General features: G+C 45.9%; 1 protein-coding gene across 3 annotated transcripts; it reads left to right on the top strand.

The window, feature by feature from the left end:
- Nucleotides 1-702: 702 nt before the first annotated feature.
- Nucleotides 703-21,080, top strand: prickle3 (prickle homolog 3). Of its 3 annotated transcripts, XM_076741648.1 has the most exons (11): nucleotides 703-848; nucleotides 7,427-7,509; nucleotides 14,376-14,559; nucleotides 14,803-14,916; nucleotides 15,525-15,662; nucleotides 15,997-16,200; nucleotides 17,079-17,265; nucleotides 18,336-18,674; nucleotides 18,884-19,195; nucleotides 19,301-19,690; nucleotides 19,775-21,080. In XM_076741648.1, the coding sequence occupies exons 1-11, from the start codon at nucleotides 807-809 to the stop codon at nucleotides 20,233-20,235; spliced, it is 2,454 nt and encodes an 817-aa protein (XP_076597763.1). In that variant the 5' UTR covers nucleotides 703-806; the 3' UTR covers nucleotides 20,236-21,080. The 3 variants fall into 3 exon arrangements, with proteins under 3 accessions (XP_076597763.1, XP_076597765.1, XP_076597764.1); XM_076741650.1 differs by lacking the exons at nucleotides 703-848; nucleotides 7,427-7,509 and adding an exon at nucleotides 10,684-10,810; XM_076741649.1 differs by lacking the exons at nucleotides 703-848; nucleotides 7,427-7,509 and adding an exon at nucleotides 10,775-11,140.
- Nucleotides 21,081-21,126: the final 46 nt, after the last annotated feature.

Raw genomic sequence — 21,126 nt, 5'->3', positions numbered from 1 at the left:
ATGTCATTTTAAAGACCAGCAGTGGGATGATAATCCTTTGTTTGGGGTCATACTGAATGTTATCAAACTAATTCCCCCATGCTGCTGCAGCTGGAGCAGCCCGGGTGTAATAATAACTGTCCCCCAAGCACATCTGTGTTCATGTTTCCTCGTCAAAATATTTACTTTAGGAATATTTATGCAGAAGATAAAGAGACTCTGAATGTTGAACCAGACTCTGCGGGTGGATAAATAAGACTAAATATGGTATGAGTCAAAAAGTATGGGAGTTGATAGATTAGGGTGGTTGAGCAGGCCACAGGCCAAACTGTGGGACAGATGGCTACCTGTGTTCACATCCGTGGACAGGTAAAGTTTGAAATTCATCAAGTTACCCAGGTTTCGTCAGGCTGGCGGCTAAGCGCTCGCACCTTCAAGATAAAAGCGCCGAAATATCAGTTTGAATTGAAAAAGTTTGTCAGTACATTTATTGGTTAATAAAGTAATTACACGTCTTTTTAATAAAAACGCAGTTCTTGATTTGTTTTTTTATTTTGTCTCTGCTCAAGGAATGTGAAACATAGGCGTTGATAAGTGTTTTACTTTGAAAGCTCGGCCGGAAGTCGTGTTTTTCAGTTAGGCTAGCTTGTTGGCCGAGTTGCCGAAAGAGTTAGCTGAGGCGGAAGGAGGAGTCTGTGGCAGTCTGAGGGGATCATCATGTAGTTTAACACAAACCCTGAGACTTAAAACACTTCCACCTCGGTGCTTCTTCCCTCCGTTTGTTCACCTGGACACTCATTTGTGTTTTTAAACGTCCAACCGACACCATGTTCCTGCGCAGCTCTAAAAAGCGACGGTCGACCCGCTCGGTAAGTCTTTTTTTTTTTTTTTTTCCTTTTTTTAACATTTATTTCTTAATGACTTTCACAACTCCGTAAGCACTTTTTCTAATCTCCTCTGAACAAAAAACACACGTCGGGGTTATTTACAGGCTGTTGAAACCCTCCTCTTCTTCACTAGAGCAGCAGACTTGAAATGAACTTGTAACTTTAGCCATTCAAGTCCAGCACAGAAAACAGCTCGAGCGGAACTCCGTCCCACCTCGCGCACCCTCACCTGGCTCTGTGTCGGGAATTACTCGTTTCCTACACTGATAATAACTAATCCTATGTTAATGTACTTCACCGTGTACCAGAAAGTCCTACATTCTTTGTTTCTTGAGTCATTTCGGCGCTCCAGGTACAGTCAGGAGGGGTCAGACTACGTCATAGTTTTCTTACCTGAGCAGGTTGGGATGTGGCGGACGTAACCTGAACGTGTTTTATTGCCTTTGTCGGCGTTTTCATCAGAAACAACAGCTGATGCTGTGATAAATTGTGCTCCTGTTGAACTTTTGCCCAGAACACAGCCTATGTGGTCAGACTGTGGGCAGATGAGGCTTGTTTCAGGGAGCAGACAAACAGCTGTGTGGCCATGAAACATCTGGATCTGCAGCACACTTGGAAAACATCCAGACAGTGAATCCAGCGACAATCACACCACATTCAGCAAACCAGACCATAATACCTTTTTCTGAACTCACCTTAGCCCGTGTTTTCATATACATGTATAAATATTCAATGCAGATCTTGCAGTTTTGCATCTTTTGCACGCCTGCTTTAACAGTATTTAAACATTAGGGACACCTGTTCCCACCTGACACAAACAATAACTACACTCAAATATTCATGAACGGCATCAATATTTTATGCAACGCTCTATTACATCAGCACAAGAAAAGTGGGTTTAAAGCCTGTTACGACGCAAATATTCACAAGTGCATCTCAGAGACTTCTCAAAGATGTTGGATATTATCTGGAGTTTTTTCTGTAAACTAACTTAAACTGACTCTTAGATTATCAAGAGTGGAGATTTAAGGTCTGTGTTCTGATTTGTTGTGATTAGATATCTGAGATTGCACTTTAAATGCTGCACTACAGGTGATATCACTGTGATTTCCATCTCAGGAAATGTTACCCATCCCTAGATTACTTTAAATATTACTTCAGAATAGAGCTGCAGTGATTAGTTTATTAAATTAATCAGCGACTGTTCTGATAATTGAGTAATGGGGTTCAGTGATTTTTTTTTTAGCAACAAAAAAGTCAAAATTCTCTGATTCAAGCGTCTTAAATATGAATATTTTGCCAGTTAGCTGAATATGTTTGGGTTGTGGACAAAACAAGACATCTGAGGACATCATCATGGGTTCCCCAAAACCCATGATGATGGACATTTTTCACCATTTTCTGATGTTTTACAGACCAAACAAATGACCAATTAATGGAAACACTTAAAATAATCGTTAGTTGCAGACCAATTTTAGAGCTCCAATAATTATATTCAAATGAAATGTTGTTTTATCAGTGTCACCTAAAACCATTTTTACCTATAATCCAATATTAATAGACCACAGATGTCAGTCAGATCATAAATATGATGTAATCAACACTGAATAATAAATGCTCCATGTGGCCTCGGCTCCACTAGCAGATACTTAAAACAGACAGCGTTTTGGTTCAGGCTGCTCCATAAATTAAATTATACTGCAGGATTTGAGTGATTAATTCAGAGCTCAGAGCAGCAATGGGCTCAATATGAAATGCAGAAATAAGTAACTTGTGATTCAAAACATTGAAATGCGCAGCAGTTTATAAGATTAATATAAGAGGAACGATAAGATGTACGGTCTAGCAGAAAACTGGTGTGGCGGACTCATCAAAGATGCAGAATCTGTCTCTTTTTGTGATGGTTTTGTACTTTGAGGCTGCAGTCTGACAGTGTGCACTTAACATGCGACGTGATGCGATTAAACAATGAATTTGATGATGGCTGAAATCCATTTAGCTGCTTTGGTTTCAGGGTCCTTGTGTTGTGCACGCTGGCCCGCTGTCATACTGTCACAGAATGGAGCCATTGTTAATGTTATTAGCAACTCGTGCTTTTCCTACAATAACAAGTCGAAACGTCTGCTGTGAAAAAGGTCCTGTCTCAGCATTTCAACAGAACGACAGATAAACTCTCCGTCTGACCCTCAGGATGACGCGTTGGTCAACCCGTCCAGGTGTTTAGACGGCGTCGTTTGAGCCGAAGCAGCGACGCGTAAACCGTGAGAGCAACAAGAAGTGCTGTGCCACACAAAGGGCAGGGAGGGGGGGCGTGGAGACGGCTGCTGGCCGCCTGTTTGATCCTGTCCAGCGAGGAGAGGTGCGTCCAGTCGGCATGCCGAGGCAACAAAGGCCCCCGACCTCTGACCCCTCCTGTTAATGTTTAACCCCTCCTGCACCACAACATTGAGCAGAGGAGCTTAAACTTAAAGGATGATGACTGTTAATGAACTCCTTAGTTTAAAGCGCTTTCCCTCTGCCTGAAGAGCACCTCTCGTTAGCATTTAGCATGAGCCTAATGACACCATTTAGATGTATTAATTATCTGTTCTCTTATATTAATGTAAGTAATCGCTGGCAGCTGCCCTCTGATGTCAGATAACAAGCTGGCAGGCGTTCGGTTTGTCCATTACCTGGTTACACGGTTACTTGGTAGCGAGAAAGAGCTCGAGCAAACCAAGGCAGCGCCGTGCGATTACACATTATACCTGCTTAGTGAAAACAAAGGAGCTGATATGAAAAGACTGACGCCGGTCTAAGTGCCTGCATGTGAGCTGTGGTGAACTTGCGAATTTCTCATGTACTTTGCTCACACTTTGTTTGGAAGAAGCTTCCTTCCATCACATCCTTCGTGTGCAGCACGACAGGCGAAGCCTCGCTGTTTGCCCACAGTTTCGACACAATATCTTTTGTGGAAATCTGAAAGGAAACATGAACTGTACAAGTCCCTGCATCGCCTTGACATATAGGACACCGCCGTCGTGATAAGGAGACGTAAAGCTGACGGGCGGCGGCGAATGTTCAAGGTCGTCCCTTCTGTTTTGATCAAAACACAGTCATTAAAGAGTAAATTAAAGGTTCCCGCCTGTTCAGACGAACCTGTTTTTAACAACAAGCAACAGCTGGGACGAACTAAGACGGTGATGGTTTTTTCAACTCTTGATCCAGTTTGATCTTTGTGTTAATTAATCCAAACTGATTTTTTTTGTCTTTGGGTGAGTTTACAGATAAAATCAACTTCTTTATATATATATATTTTAAATTAACCTAATTGGTTTGAGTGTAATCTGGTCAAATTTGGATTTGATCTTGTGAAAACTCTCCTGGATCTTCTCTCCTTGTCTGTTAACTGGCAAATATTTCAAGTAAATTTAAGGCTTTTCTCAGGATTCTTAATCCGTCGGTACTCATTACGTCATAATTGTACCCGTGTTTAAATCTTAATCTGTCCTTAAGTGATGTTGAGCCCCTCGTAGCTTTTATATCAAACCTTTTCAGAACGAGTCCAAGTCATTATGCGGAGTGTAATCTCAGACCTCCACCTCATCAGCCTCCTGCACTCAGCAGAACTGATGGCGTGGAGACACAATGAGCTGTCATGTTACATCAGACAAACAGAATTACTCTCAGAGACACGTCTTTGTTTCTAAATCAGCAAATTAACCTCAGCGGCCTCAAACTCACATCTGATTAAATGGCTGACGTCTTAAGATTTTTGGTCAGATTTTCTTCAAATCTCTGTGAGGTCGATGAGATGGAGGTCCGTCTGTGCGTGATAACCTGTCCCCACAGCAAACCCTCATTTCTACTGTGTGTTTGACCAATGTCTAACTTAATACCCAAAACATTTCTAATCCTGTGTGTAAAATAACATCTTTAACTTCAGCAGTTCAAATCTGTGGCCGCGGCTCTCAAGCCTTCCTCGCCATCTCCTACCAAATGTTCTGTCGCAAGAAGAAGATGAAATCATCACTCCTGGATCTGTTTTCTGTTCTGCTCTGATGTAAAGAAGTTCGTACTGATCCCACTCACCAAAACAAACAAATTACACATGCAGTGTGTAACATTTCCTCACTCAAATGTCGAAAAATGGCGAGAGCTGTGTTAGATATTTGCTGAGTTGTGCACTTAGATTATCCCAAAGAGTTCCCGTCAGTTCCATCAAATCTGGAGAAATCTGTAATTTTATTCCAGGTAATGCTGCGCTTCATTGGCCGCCTCTCAGTGGCGACACGGGACACACCAGGAAGTGAGGAAGGAAGGCGGCTAATGTGAATGAAGCTTTAATAAATGACCTCGTCCGTGAACGTGATTTCTGCCTGAGTTACATCAGATAGATTTGTGTTGCCGTCTTTTGTTTTCATAGTTTTGATTGAGAGACTCCATCCAGCAGAAATTTCATGCTGTGCGTTTAACTGTACGAGTAATGTAATAAAGTCAGGCCTCACTTAGAAAAGCAGGTCATGTGGAGAAAAATGACACTGAGACCATATAAAGTGTCATTTCATCGCTTCATTCACTCCTGAATGGAAAGTCAGCAACACCCTGCGAAGTGTCATCGGCTCGGCTACAGTTTCCAAAGTGTTTGTCTCCTGCAGCTATTTACTGTCATTTTCTGTAATAAATGGAATATGTAGGAGCGTTAAACACACAAACATTTTGTAGTGCGTGCCTCTGCGGGCCAGACGCCATGTGAGTGCAACAGCTCAGGAACTGCTTCCTAAGGAAATAACAAGTGAAAGGTCCAGTCAGCCAGAAATCACCTGCACGCTTCATTTAGCCCGACTTGTCGCCTTTCATACCTTCCTCTGTGAACAACAAGGCAGATCCTGGTGCCTGAACACGCAGCGAGGCATTTAAAAACAACATGTAAATTATAGTTTATGTCATGTCGGACTATTCTGGACTAACTAGTTCGTGCTCCTACACAACCGGAAACAGTCAACAGCGTCTAATGCCAGCAGCCTAATGTCTCCACCATGGAACCACCAACAAAATGAGGCAGATTTTCTTATTTAAAAAAAAACAAAAACAAGATTGTTTGTTCAAAAGTACAAGATGACGTGCTGCTAATTGCTCCCAGTTCATGAATCTGTGGTTTCTCAGTGCATTAGTGGAGCAGGCACAGCCTATAGAATAACCCTCACAGCCCTCGGATATCAGTGAGATAAGCTAAGCAAACTGCGCTAATCAAAGTAATGCATTGCAGTTTTCTCATAAAGAACTCATGCGTGGGAAAACGGGCTTGGCATCAATACTGATGGTTTGGTGGTTAGAGCCTCCGCCGAACCTTAGGAGGTGTGTGTGGTTGGAAAAAAAAAAGATCAAAACACAGCCGAGCAGGTATGCACAGGTACCTCGCTGCATCACGTCTGCGTTTTACTGCTTCGCTCGTTAAACTTCATTAGCGTCGGCGTGCATGAGAGTATTCTGCATCTTTAGTGCTATTTGTTCGTTTTGAGAGGAGCAGATATTGTTTATGCTGCGGCCTTTGCTGTTTGGAGGCACACGCTTTGTCCTCCTCCGAATGGCTGAAATCGATAGCGTCTCCGGAGGGCGAGAAAATAGTTAACGAAGAGCTAAAAACATAAAAACAGATTGTCTCTGTCAACAGTGAGTTCTTATCACACAGCAGAGGAGAGGTGCCCGAGAAGTAAGGCGTCAGGGAAAAAGAAAGTGGAGACAAAGTGACTGCGTGGAGAGGGAAAGGGTGCAGCTCTCATCCTGAGTCTGCTTCCTTCCTCTCATCTCTAAAAAGAGGCCTGTGTCTGCAGTCTATGGCCTGCACACACACACACACACACACACACACACACACGCACACACACACACGCTCGGCGGCAGGAATTGAATCAGAAGTGAGATACGAGGTAGTCGGTTTTAGTGCTAAGCTGTTCAGTTGCTGTTGGCAGAGTCACATGCACCGCTCAGCACTTTTCAGGTCTCGCTCGGCTCATTGCACTGAACTGTATATCCCATCATCCCCCGCGAGGTTCAGTCCTCATTGGCGAGCGATTGTCCACACTTATCAGGAGCTGCAGGCCCTGGTGTCAAACCAGAGCTCAGCAGAGATCACCACGCCGTCATCTTCAAGTCATGTAAAAGCACATTTGAGCGTGCAGGTGGATTCAGAGGGATGCTGTGATTTGATACGCTGTCAGTCTCAAGCTGTGTCTGCTCTGCACAGATGCTGCACGTGCCTGTTGCCGGTTTATATCTGCAGATGAAGCGCACATGCTCTTCAGAAATGTACGTCATTTAGTAATACATGACTCTGTGGACACTCCACCCCAAACGCTGCTGATTTAAAGGCTGAAGCGACTGGCTCTAAGTGCTTTCTGCTCGTGGCTTAACTGGAAGCCGCTCGCTCAGGATGATGTTGATGTTTGTGCGGCCGTGCCTCGCCGACGCCGTACGTGCTCGCTCTGTTGTTTTAACCTGACCGGCTTGTGCCGAAAGGTACGAACGGTGCTCCGCGAGGAAGTGATGTGAGCTGACTTGAGATTGTGTTGTGTTTCCAGCAGGAGGAAGAGGACCCAGACAGGGGGCAGCCGTGTATGCGCTGTGGGGACCAGTGCCCCGGCTTCCACGTCCATCGCTGGAGGTATGAACTGCGGGCCTCTTAAACCTCGCCGGCGCTGCCTGTTACCTCAGCAGGAAATGTTTGTCTCATGCCTTATTTTCACTTTTCTCCTGCTGCTTTTTGGATCTCGTGCAGCTTCTGATAACAAGCAGCCACTGTGCATAAAAACAAGGTCTAATAGCTGCTTCTTCACCACTTATTGTCACAGTTTTGATATTCTTTTACACACCAGCTGTTCTATATATCACCAGCATATCTGATAACATGACACCAGGGAAGTTCCAGTGTGACTTGACATAAAGACACATGTTCTGATTCGTGGGTGCGTGAAAGTGTGATGAGTACATGAATGAACTGATAGTTCAGGAGTCGAGCTGTGTGTGTGTGTGTGTGTTTGTGTATTTGCACGTGTCTCAGGAAAGGACAGCAACACCGCTGCCAACGGAAATCAGCTTAACCGTGATCTGTGTACGCGATGAGTGCAGCTATACATTAAAAGACAACAAACATGACCCAGGGCGCCGCATGATGTTCACAGAGCCGATCAGCCCCCCTGCCTCCGCCGCCGTAAAGAGTCAGGACCGTAGGCTCAGCGCCATTAAGCCCTGACATCTGCAGCACAAGCAGCTGCATTTAGTTTGAGTTGACTTCATCTTTATGTGAAGACAGAAGCACTGCAGAGCGGCGGGATTACCCATGTGCTGTATGTCTGACCTCAGGCGATTTAACCGTAAGACCTGCTCCTATGTCATTGTAGTATTTGTGCTGAAAATAGGGCCATATGGTGGGTTCGATCGCTCGGAGGCTTTTAAGGTGAAAAGCGCTGCGTTGCTTGACACCGCAGATCATTTTCGCTCGCGCAGATCTGAGGGCGTTCCAGTGTTTACGGGCACGAGGCGAGCTCTACCCAGCAGATGGAGGAGAGTGTCGTAGGATGCCCATATTGTGTTTTTTGAGTGTTTTTGCAACTGCAGCTAAAAAAGCGTCCAACTGTTGTAATAGTCAAACTCAGGCACGAGCCGCTCGAGCCGTCGGCCTACGCACCTCTTCCACCTGTTTGTTCGCTCCTGCCAAAGGCCCTCATGAACAACAATTTATTTTCTTCTATTAAGCAGGTTTTTGCGTGCTTTCGTTTGAGCCCCCTTTTGTTTTCTCTCTCTCCTTTTAGTCCTTCAGTGAATATCCAGCTGGTTGGGTCTCTTGGTTAGTCTAATCCTGTCAATCACACTAATAAGATTAGGCCTTACTGCTGTGATAGAAACCCTCTCGACCACTTCATTCCTCCCTCTGTCTCCCCTTTCTCCGTTTCACTGCTGCGTTCCCTTTTCAGAGTTGACCTTTGTATTTCAGTTAGTGTCATATACATTTCATCTATTTCTTTATGCAAATGTAGAAGGAGCAAAGAGTTAACCGCTCGGAGGGAAGCTGCGTGATCCAGATTATAGATTTCATTTTTCCGAGTACACTGTGTGGTGTTTAGTGGTTCCAGACTCAAACTGTGGAGTGCAATCACAAAGCTTTACACAGAGAGATGAATTAAAAAGATTTATGTCTGGTTACAAAGCCTGCGTTCACAGTCCCGGACGGGCACTGCACGGCTGCGGCTCGGCAATGAGGAGAATAGAACAACAGGCGCAGGAATGCCACCAAAAGACTGTAATTGTATCTTTCGGCTTTTTCAGTCCTGTTCGCTCTATTCAGGTCAAGACAAAAGCTCAGAAGTTAGGATGTAATCTAAAACACGTGTGCTGCGCTCTACCTCCGGCCACACTCGGGTCGAAGTCTAGCCCGTGTGCGCATCGATCTGTTTACAATATGTTTAATCTGTGGAGCGTTAACACGACGCTGTGGTTTATGGAAGATGTTCAGTCAGATCTGAAAAGGCTGTTTGCGCCGGGGTTGCAAAGGGAGATGTCCTGTTTAGGCGTTCCGGGCTTTTCCAGGAGAACGAGGAACATGAAAGTGATTCAGTGATTGAGATTTATGGGGGTCAGCGTTGAAGACCCCAGAGCCCGCTGCTAATTGCATCTTCCTTAATAACCAATTTAGAGTCACACCTTCGCCGATGGAGAAGATCATCCAAGTGGTCACAGGCTTAGCTGCCGGCGCTCGCTGAGAGGGAAGTGATCCATCTTCATCGCGAGCTTTCTCAGGCAGGGCTTAAACTGAGGTGGGGGGCAGATGGTGCTTCCGCTGCCCAGCGGCGAGCGAATTGAGTTACTTTTGACCCGCAGGTCCCCGCCACGCTTCAAAAGTGTTCAAAGTCACCATTGCTATTAGTCTGGCTGTCCGTGCGCCAATTACTCCGTCACTAATTAGTGGCAGAGAGTTATAGGACAAGGCCCATCTGTTTCTTAAAATCAGATCTAAGGAGGGCTTCAGCGTAGCCCACCGCAGTATGTCTGAGCTATAGATTATCACACCAGCAGCTCACATAGAGAGCAGAGGATTATGTTATGGCTGCTACACCAGACGCCAGTTTTAATAACCGTATACTGAGCTACAGGATGTCTGTGTACCTAAAATCAGAGGTCTAGATTGGCTGTTTTGAACGTAGCTCTCTAAAAACGACATCATGATAGAGCTGCTAGTTAAACAACAGTTAACTCTGTTATTGATTTAACCGTTTTGCCAGTGAAATGTGGAAGAGAAGAATGAAAACTCTCCACGACAACACAGCAGAATAGAGCCTTCAAATGGACTTGAAAAGATATTCAGAGTACTGTCCTATAAGACAAAGAAAAGCTGAACAAGTTTGACGCTGAGAGAGGTTAATTTTTGGCAATTTTGTGTGAAAATAGTTGCAGATTCTTTAGTCAGTTGACTCATGAATGAGTCTGTAGCTATTTAACTGTTATCTGTTGCAGCATTGCTGACTCTCACACTGGAGTTGTTGAATTTTAAACAGTTTTTGGGCCAAAACCAACATGAAAAAAGCAGAAACGCTGATAAAAGAGACGTGAATAATACTGGGTGTTCTCTCGCAGACACGACTGACCAAAGGCAGATGAGCTGGTACCGATTCAGAGCTGTGTCGTGACTTCACTGAGAGTGAACGTCATGCTGCCGGCTCGATATTTCACCAGAGACACTTTGTTGTCATGCAAGCCCATCTTGATCGCATAATATGACAAATGCCGCACAGCGTTGCTCATAGGCTCAAAATCTGCCCCACTTATTTCTATGATTAATAACTGCATCAAAGCAACAATCGTCCATCTGTTATGAATCAGCCGCAGCAGTCTGGTCAGGGGAGGAAAGACACAGTTTACTCTCTGTGTTTGTCACTTGGAGTCTGATGTTTCGTCTCTTCAAACGTGGCGTGAGTACATAGTTGGTCTTATTTGAAGCCTGCCGCATGTGTGCTTTACCTTTCCTGCAGCGTGTGGTTGTGTTGAAGCCTTTTGTTTGAGCCCACTGTCAGCAGGGAGGAGGGTGGGAGTCGGGGGGTGGCGGGGACATTGAAAAGAGCCGAGCGGACGGAGAAATTATCACATGGACAGGAGCCGCCACAGAACATCCTGCCGTGGCTGACAGACACGCTGACAGGCAGGCGGATCGGACGCAAAGCTTCATGCTTTCGGGGGAACTCTAGTCTGGATGGGACAGCGTCAACAAGCCAAGCAGGACTAATTTGTCATGATTACAGCAGGTACTGAAGAAAGCATATTTTACCATCTAACAGGATTAGAGGGAGCAGGAACTCAAACAGTCATTAAGTTGGGAGACTGAAGGTTTTGTACGTGTGTAAAAGATGATTCTTCTTCTGTTTCATGGCCTGACTTCATGTTGTTTTGTACACATATCTGTCCGGACTGTAGGTACAGAACATGACGTCAGGGACAGTTAGTGTTGCTGCTCACCCCCTCCCTCCAATACTTCATCGGCATGTCAGAGCTGTGCTCCTGCTGGCAGCTAATAACGCACTGTCTTCTGTTATTTAGACTTTATGTCTTAGTTTATCTTATTATGTATGAGTGGATTATCTATAGGCGGCACAAACGATACATCATTAACAGCCATAACCGCTCCAGCTGTACCAGCAGCCTCAGCGGCAGCATTTTGGTCCAGCAGAGCGAATCTAGAGGCAGATTGTTGATTCCTGTCCAAAGCAGCATCTGCTGTGTCTTCTGGTTACTAAAACACATGGCTGGTTGTAGACTCAGTGGAGTGCACTTCCTTTGTTTTTGGATTTTTTGTTTTTCCAGGCAGCACAGTCATGCACAGACGTTGTACGGACATATAGTGTTCATTATTGATTGCATTTGTCCACTTTTATTTAGACCCCTTCAGTCCAGCTCATGGATGTTCTCCCACAGTGATTTTCTCACAGTCAATATTTTCACTCACTTCATCTGACTTTTCCTCTCTCAAATAACTGTGTTTTCTATCAAATACTGAGAGCTCAAGGTGATGTTTTCATTAGACTTATTCAGTTCACAATGACTTAAAACAGCAAAAAAAAAAAAGCAGAAAATGCTCACATTTGAGGATGTGGAGTGAGCATTCATGCTTTTAAACAACTTAAATGTTGTTCTATTGTAAATGTAGTTGCATATTTCTGTCAATCAGCTGATCAATCAGCTCTGGTTCTGTCAGCAGTTTGGTGAATGATGTATTTTACCATCTATGAGACTGAAAGTGGCATCTACTTTTAGTTGCAGCTGCTCTTGCTCTATAAATTTCCACCAGGACAATCAAAGTATACTTGATTGTATTTTCCCTCATTTCTAACTTTCCTATTCATTTTTTTTATCTGTTAGCACCAAATGTGGTTCATAGCTGTATGGGACACAGCCTGGTTGTGTTACAGGAGGGGCTTGTGACTGAAACCATTGAACAGGACGTGGCTCGGCACAGCAGGGGTGGCTGAACTGCAGTGTTGAAAAGGCCGTCAGACCTGTGCTGCTTTAAGTTTAGTGAAGTAACCGTTAAACAACAACCTGCTAATCAAAAGAGACATAAGATATGTTCCTCGATACTTGGGCTCTGCTGATTTGCTCATTTGTGGGTTCAGGAGTTTGTCTGTTGTATATGTAGTAAATCCCCATGATTTTTTTGACAGAAGAGGTATATTTAAATATTCTGGCATGTGCACAAACCAGCCTTTGGTCAAACTCTGCCCTAACAGCGAGATAAGTGGAGAGCGACCTGCACAAAGAGGGACATGATTTGAGACTCTCCTGCATACTTTCAAACCCCAAAATTCATTCAAACTAGCACTCTGTCATCTCCCAATTACTGCAGGTTGCATGTGAGGGTTGGCACCCGCTGCTAATTATATCCCTGTTACAAATGCTTTCATCATGTGGAGGCTGGTGGGGCTGGTCGAGGTGGGAGGGGAGGGTGGTGGGCGGGGTGGGGTCCTGGCGGGGTGAGACCGGGTGAGATGTGGTGCATCTGCCATCTGTCCCATCATGCCAGGTCTCCAGCTGAGTTCCCACTTACCCACCCCCCCCACCCCCCCCTTTTAGCTAACGCAGACACACACATGCAAACGCACACACACACAGCTGGGGTCAGATTCATGCCAACATGGCTTAGCCTAAGCTGACTTGCTGTGTTTACTATTATTTATATTGATTCTAAGTGCTTGGCGAACACGGCTGTATAAGGTGCCAGCTGCATATTATTATACTGGCCTGGGCCTGAGAGGAGATGCTGGGATCCCGCAGGGCATTCTCTGTTTTGTCAACTCCTTAACAACTGGCTTGTGTTGGGTAAAGAGAGTGGCGCACATCCGCGCAGACATGCAGCATTTACCGGCCGTGGCTGACCTTTCCGAAGAGGGGAGACTCTTCTCGAGACGATCGATCAGACGAGGAGCTATCGCGCGGGTTTCAGGCAGTCGTGTGCGTTTGTGTGCGAGCTTTTTGGTTCGTGTTGGGGGTTGGGTGCTGGGATAAAGCAGCTTTGTGCCTTGTGAACTTGAGCCACAAGTGCCAGCTGGCAGTCTGTTATGCAATCGTAACAGAGATGCACACATGCAGTGCATGCCGCGTTCGGCCACGCCGTCGCATTCACGCACACACATGACACCCACACCCCACTTTCGCCCCGTGGCGCTTCAGTGTGACTCCGCCAGTCTCCACACACAGAGGCACACCCACCGCCAGGCTGAATGTGGGGAGGGTTCTGAAGACAAGGTGGGGTGTAATACGAGGCTGAGGGAGATTACTGCTCCCGTCTTCACCTCCCTCTCTTAACTGCCCCGGGATTGACAGCCGGGCTTACGTCAGTGACCTCGTTTCCTACTTGTGTGATAGTAGCTTGTTTGGGACATGCTGGTCCTGATGCAGATCGGGGGGGGGGGTCAGTGTGATGTAGGCATTAACTGGATTGTCCGATCCTCAATAACATCTGTGATGAGATTGAGTTTACTCCAGATGTGTAAAGCTTTAACACTCGACACAGACGTTTTTTTCCCCTGAATCTTCTGTGGAGTTTGCTTTAAATGATCTGGAGGTTGTGTGTTTGTCTCCTGGTGTGACAACTGTTGTATTTGTAATGTTTGGCTTCCTCGAGTGTAGTTGAGTCAACCTCAAGAATGTGTGTGGGCTGGTTTGTGACATAATGTCTCCAACGCAAAGTGTGTTCATAATTAATATGGTTGCAAACTGTGGCAGCGCGTGTGTGAATGTGGTGTGAAGAGAGCTGTTTGGGTTGGTTTGAGAAGCTGGTCTTACCACCTCAGCCTCAGTCACATTTTCTTCTTTGTCAGGAAACAGAGACTAACACTATGCTTTGCACCTTAGTACCTGAAGCACCAGGAGGACCCACGTGTGATATTTCCTCAAGTATTTGACATCTGATCTGCTTTGGCTTGTGTTGTAAATCAGCAAAAAAGTCCCCAGGAATGAAGCCCAGAGCCATCTTTGTCTCCACAGGAAGCTCTGTGTGCACTGCAAGTGTGTGCGAGAGGAGCATGCTGTGCGCGCTGTGCCGGGTCAGCTGGAAAAGATGATGACGAAGCTGGTGTCTGACTTCCAGAGGCACTCCATCTCCGACGACGACTCGGGCTGCGCCTCCGAGGAGTACGCATGGGTCCCACCTGGGCTCAAGCCCGAACAGGTAAGCCGGGGCGCAGGGCAGACGCAGAGCGGAGACAAAAGTTTAAGCTACGCAGGCATGAAACGCGCTTCCTCTCGGACATGTTCATACACACTCAAACAATTCTATAACCATGGGACAAAAAAACACTCAGTGTTCTTGATTTATGGCTGCAGCTGAATGAATTGCTCTGTGAGTGAATAGAGTGCTCTCGGTCTTCTGTCATCTGGGCCTTGATGTGAGCGCACTTGTCTCCTCATACAGGTATACCAGTATTTTAGCTGCTTGCCAGAGGACAGGGTGCCTTATGTGAACAGTCCAGGGGAGAGATACCGAATCAAACAACTGCTGCACCAGCTTCCAGCCCACGACAGCGAGGTAACACCACTGTGATGTGGCTTTGCTCCTGGGGAACTGAAACAATATGGAGCCAGATAGCTGTTATTATTATTATTATTGGATTCCTGCCTTTCTTTCTACCTTCACTAACATGGATACGGTGATTTATTGACTGCGTCGCACCCATCATTGTGAGATGTGATGCCATAATAGAATTGAATTGCTTCATATTCATTTCTAAATGCATTTGCAGTTTGAACAGCCGTAGACCTCGGTGTTTTTATCGAAACGCTCGGATGAGTTTTGCCTCTCTGCTCCCTCGTTTTTTATAGAAACTGGGAAATGTTGTTTTCTTGGAATAATTTGCTGTTACACATAAGATCATAGCATCTTCTGGATTATTCACAGTTAGCCTCTTCTCTCACTTAAAATTGCGCTTGCTTGTGATGCTCACTTGTAGAAATATGATCCTGTTATGTTATAATTTGTGTTTTTGTTTTCTCTGTGAGGCGTATCCTATAAACAGTGTATTCTAAATTGTAGTTATAAAATGATTAAGAGCACCACAACAGACAGATTTTCTTTTAATCTCGCTGAAGCTCGGAGGTAAATGAGGTTTTAAACAGTATGTTTTGTGTTTCTTTCAGCCTCAGTACTGTAACTCCCTGGACGAGGAGGAGAAGAAGGAGCTGCGTTTGTTCAGCCAGCAGAGGAAAAGAGAAAACCTGGGCAGAGGCGTCGTCAGACTCTTCCCAGTAACTATGACGGGTGCCATCTGCCAGCAGGTAGAGTAGCATTTTTATTTTACCTTTGGAAAAGGCAGCAGGTTCCCTCGTGAGACAGGCCAATATGAGACTCAAAAACTACCAGTGAAAGCCTTTTAAAGCACATCATGGCTTTAGAGAAGAGGGGTTTCTTTTTATAAGACTGGAGCAAGTTCAGGTGCAAGTAGGTGCAGGCATCGCTCAGGGGCCACGGCACTCTGGGACTTAATGATTACAGGGCTGTATAAGCAGACTGCAGCTCAACCTGCAGTGTTTATCATTTGTTAAAAGATATACCATCTAACTTCCTTCCCTCCCCACCACACCCCCACCCCAACCTAATTTATTTTTCCAGTGCGGCAGACAGATCTGCGGTGGAGACATAGCGGTGTTTGCCAGTCGGGCGGGACAGGGCAGCTGTTGGCACCCTCAGTGTTTCCAGTGTGCCTCCTGCAGCGAGCTGCTGGTCGATCTGATCTACTTCTACCAGGACGGACAGATCTACTGCGGCCGGCACCACGCCGAGAGGCTCAAGCCCCGCTGTCAGGCCTGCGACGAGGTGACTGTCCCGACCTGTCGGATGAACTAAACATCAGCAGCAGAGTGTTACAGAAAGTTTCTAAGAGCAAAGTATAGAGTCAGAGTCGAACTGGTCTGAGAGGCATCTTTGTACCCTGCTCCCTCGGCGGTGAACTGTCCACTGAAGGCGACATTTGTGAGTCGGGATGGGAACTGATAAGATTTTATTAACACCATTGATGCAATATTGGTTCCTGGTCAGTTTTAGTCCAGCTGGCCGTAGCCTGAGAGCGAGCTGGAGCAACAGTCGTCATCTAAAATGGATCAAATGGGACAATATTCCTGGAGTTTGATCCCATAAAGCGTAGAGAGATGTTTCAGCATGTTGCTGGTGTTAGAAGTAGTATTGTTACCATCTTTCCTCATGAAATGAAGCCGCACATAACCGATCCTTAACGGGTCTTGATTCCCGTCCCCAGTTGTGAGTGAGTTGTGTAACACATGAGGCTTTTTGCTCGAAGGTAACCTGTGTAGAAGGATCCTTCCATGAATCATCAGGCCCTGTCAGGTCTGTTATCACTGCTGTATTTTATCATTTGCCTTATCAGCGCAGACGTCTTCTTCGGGGGGTATTTGCAGATTTTTCTGTCTGTCTCTTCTCTTTCTGAATGGCTTAGTTGACCTAGTTGACTAATGGATCTGGCACGACTGACTGAAGAGAGTCTTTAGAGCCAGAGGATTGCGAAGCCTGCAACAGGGCCGCGATAGCGTCTTTTTTTTTTCCTATCTTGTTAACCCAAATCCTCAGAACTCATTTTACAACCATGATTTGTTTACTTCTGCACCCATGAAATCACCACTGCTGTGCTGAGTGACCTATCTCTGTCCCTCTCTTTCACTGCTGTCTCTCAATCCCAGATTATTCTGGCAGATGAATGTACGGAGGCAGAAGGAAGATACTGGCACATGAAGCACTTCTGCTGTTTTGAGTGCGAGGCTGCGCTCGGCGGCCAGCGTTACATCATGAGAGAGAGTCGACCGTACTGCTGCTCCTGCTACGAGTCCCTGTACGCAGAGTACTGCGATACCTGCGGAGAGCACATCGGTACTGAATAACACACTTTAAGTAGATGTCAGTTGTCCACTGCAGTGCTCACAGAAGGAGTTACACTTAAGGTCTGCTTGCAGCTACATTATAGTGTGTTTTAAACATTTTTTTAAATGTTTATGTACGGCTTAGAAATGCTGAGTGTGAGGAGTTACAGTGAAGTGTTACCCTTTGTTTTTAAGAAAGGAAATGATTGAGAAATGTTTCACTTTAGTCAGCAGTAAGTGGTAAAAGTGAATAAAGCCCCATTGAGATTTGCAGCTCATTACGTATTTGATAGCAGTTAAACATGTTGGTTGATGTCTGATTAAGTGTCTGAGTCATTTCTACGTAAAAGCCACAGCAGTGATCTGACTGTGTCGTAGTAAGACTTCTGTAAAACGTCCAACACAACACAAGTCTGAACTGCATGCTGGCAGAATAAAGGGTGCAGCAGCACAAGGTTAAACATGCACACAGGGAGATTAAACGAATGTCTTGTTCACCTCATTAACACTCTATAGATCTATCTTAACTATCTCTTTTGCACAGATAAAAAAAAAGAAAAGCAGCTTAATAACCAGGGAACACAGGATGAGCTCATTTTAAGTTGATTCATGTCAGATCAGTCTATGAAAATGACTATTTTCCCTTTGTGGTTCCGGGAAAAAGAGGTTTTCAGAAAGCCTTCATACAACCACAATAGTATTTGGACCAGCTGTCTCCCTCCTTGTGTGTTAAAGTCTCTTTCATGGCAGCTGCATGGATGAAATTATGAATATCCAAAATAAAACCTCCTTACATACAGCCTGTCAAAGGCCTCGCCGTACAGGCCGAGGAATCCTCTTATTAACTGTGAACTTGATTTATTGACTGATTCCCTGTGAGAAACGAGCAACGTTGAGTATTTCATGTCTGAAAAGAGCTTAAACGTCTCAGGTTTAATGTGATATATTCTCCCAGCAATGCAGTTCTTAAAGGTACAGACAGATGTATGATATGTCACTTATACTCCATTTATTAACATTTACATTTTTAAATGTAAACTATATTGTGTAGTCATGTGTAATCACATCATCTTCTCTCAGGTATCGACCAGGGCCAGATGACATACGAGGGCCAGCACTGGCACGCCGTGGAGTCGTGTTTCTGCTGCGCCCGCTGTCAGCTGCCTCTGCTGGGCCGGCCCTTCCTCCCTCGAGGGGGGCTCATCTTCTGCTCCAGGCCCTGCTCGCTGGGCGAAGACCCCAACAACTCGGACTCCTGCGACTCGGCGCTGCAGAGCAGAACGCCTCAGCATAGGCGCTGCGGGACAGCCGAGAAGCACCAGCAGCCTCTGTGCGGTTCCCCTCTGCAGCCACTAGAGGGCATCAAAAGCCCTATGAGTCCCGCAAAAGACTGCATTCATACTGCAGTGGAGAACAGAGGTGATCATGGTGCACTGGTGTTACACTCAGATGTTATGTAGGTCACATTGCCACTAAATGACCCTGTGAGTTAAATGCACAATATTTAACATATCTGCATTAAAGTACCTAAAACTGCTAAGATACCGAGCAGCAGAAGTCACACACTGTGCGTTTAAAACATCTTGCAGAGACTGTTGTCACAGATTTATTTGCTTGGCTTCTCTCAGGTGTCCTCTGCACGGCTCCAGTTCAAAACGGAGTTCCTTCACCCAGCGGTCATCTTCATCCAAGGGGCTCCTACTCGCCTCTTCCCCACATTCATCTAGGAAATGGCTTAGGTCCATCTTGGCCCAGCGACCTTCCACATTACAGTTTACTGCCTGAGGACTGTGGTGTCAAAGCCCCTGTCGGTGGTCTTCAACTCAAGGGAGAACTCAATGGAAATGCTGGACTAACTGGTCTTAATTCAAGCAGTAGAGGTTCCTCTGCTACTAAAGACTGTAGGAACTGGGTGGAAAGGACGAATGAAGTTATGCAAGGTATCACAAACAAGTGCTCAATACAAAAAACAGTATGACATGATGACATAATCTACCCTCAGGCTGTCTAAACTACAGTGAGCCCGTCTGGTTTTCTCTTCACAGTGTTTCCTCCTCAGAAAAACTCCCACGCGAACCACCTCATCTCACCCGACTCGCCTCCCCTCCCGCCCGACAACCCATCCATCCTCCCACCTCCTCTGCCCGTGAAATCTCGTGACCTGACGCTCCGGGAGTCGCCCCCGCCGAACCTCCCCCAGCCAGAGGACGGGCCCTCTGATTCTCCGCCCCCGCTGTCTCGCAGTGGCACAGCCAGGGTCAGCTTCAGAGAACCAATCAGCAGCAGCTACTCTGTTGATGAGGACGAGGATGAAGATGAGAATGAGGAGGTGCTGCCAGAGGGCGAGGAAGACCAGCAGGAGGATGAGGTGGAGGGAGGGTTTGGAAGCAGGTTGCATCTACAGAAAGGGATCCCGCCACAGATGGATCTGCTGGGTAAGACCAGGAGAGAGTTGAATATTAAATCACAAGAAATTTGCGAATCAAGTTGATTTTGTTGTGATTTCTACTTCCAATCAGACGGATCCTCTTACCGCCAGCGGAGTCTGCGGCGAGGGTGGAGCCATTGTCGCATCCCCTCCGACCCCGCTCTCCACCCGGGAGCCGAGAGGCACTCCAGACGCTCGCGGGCCGACCGGCCTCGGCTGGACGCTCTGGACTGGAGAGCCGAGAAAGAGCGGGACAAGCGGGGGACCGCCAACGCCTCCTCGCTGACCCTCCAGCCGGGCCACTACAAACACGAGGAATCCTGCTCCACGTGCTCGTCATCCTCAGAGTCAGAGGAAGATGGCTACTTCCTGGGACAGCCCATACCTCTACCCCCGCAGCTCAGAAGGCAGCAACTCGAGGAGGGCAAAGACCGAGAGGTGGAGGAGGAGAGGGAGGTGCAGAGGGACAGAGGACTGAGAGGCAGCATACGGCGGAGGAGAGCTCACAGTCTCGGTGCAAAGGACAAAGATAAAAACTGTGCTATCTCCTAACGCCAACAACATCAACAAACAGCATGTTGTTTTCTAAATTATGGTGCACAAGAAGAACAAATGGCACTTCAAGCTGTTTTATGGTGGTGATGTTACACCTGCAGCCCGTTCCAAAGGTGAAGCTCAGCCATCGCTCCTGACACACACCGCTTAGCAAAGGGAAGCACAGTTCAGCTTGACGGTATTGACTTCTGAATCGTTGGATGTTACAGTGTAGAAAATGTATGAATCGTGTGAGTCGTCGAGTGATTTTTGGTATCAGTTATGTTGAGGTTATACTTTAACATCCGAGGGAGGATTCGCACCTGTGTGACGGTTTGTTTGGACATGAACGGGCGTGAACCAGCGGGGAACTTTTACTGCTTTTTAACATCACCGTCATTTACATATGCAAACCTCCAGTCGACCAGGAACAGACTGCACACTCCTCCACGGCTGGGTTTGAAATGTTGTTCTTAACTCTGCTGTAACCGTCGTCCTGTGCTCTTATGTGCAATTTTTATCCGGCCGTGATATATTACAGTTACGAATACTGAATGGACAAATATTATGGCATGGAGTGTTATGACTGTGGTAGTGTCGGGGTATCACCCAGAGGCTCTTTTTTTAGGTTGAGTTTGACGTGTGTGTTGTATAGTTATACTGCAAAGTTTGTATACATTTATGTCTTTAATCAAAAAAAAAACAAACAAAAAACACTTTAAGGTCATTTATTTTTATATATTTGGTGTTGGTCGCTGTTCTTTCTTCTTTTGTTCCAGGTAAAAGGAAGAGATAGTTTCTGTTCCTCTTGATTGTTTGGACACTTTTTGGTGAAATTAAATTTGTCTAAACTGTTTAAATGTTATTGTGCTTTTTTTTTTTTTTTTTTTTTTTTACACACTTTCCAAA

This window comes from Chaetodon auriga, chromosome 10, assembly GCF_051107435.1.
Source record: "Chaetodon auriga isolate fChaAug3 chromosome 10, fChaAug3.hap1, whole genome shotgun sequence".
Lineage (NCBI taxonomy): Eukaryota > Metazoa > Chordata > Actinopteri > Chaetodontiformes > Chaetodontidae > Chaetodon > Chaetodon auriga.
Note: the sequence above shows the minus strand (reverse complement) of the source record. Positions and strands in the feature narration are given on the sequence as shown.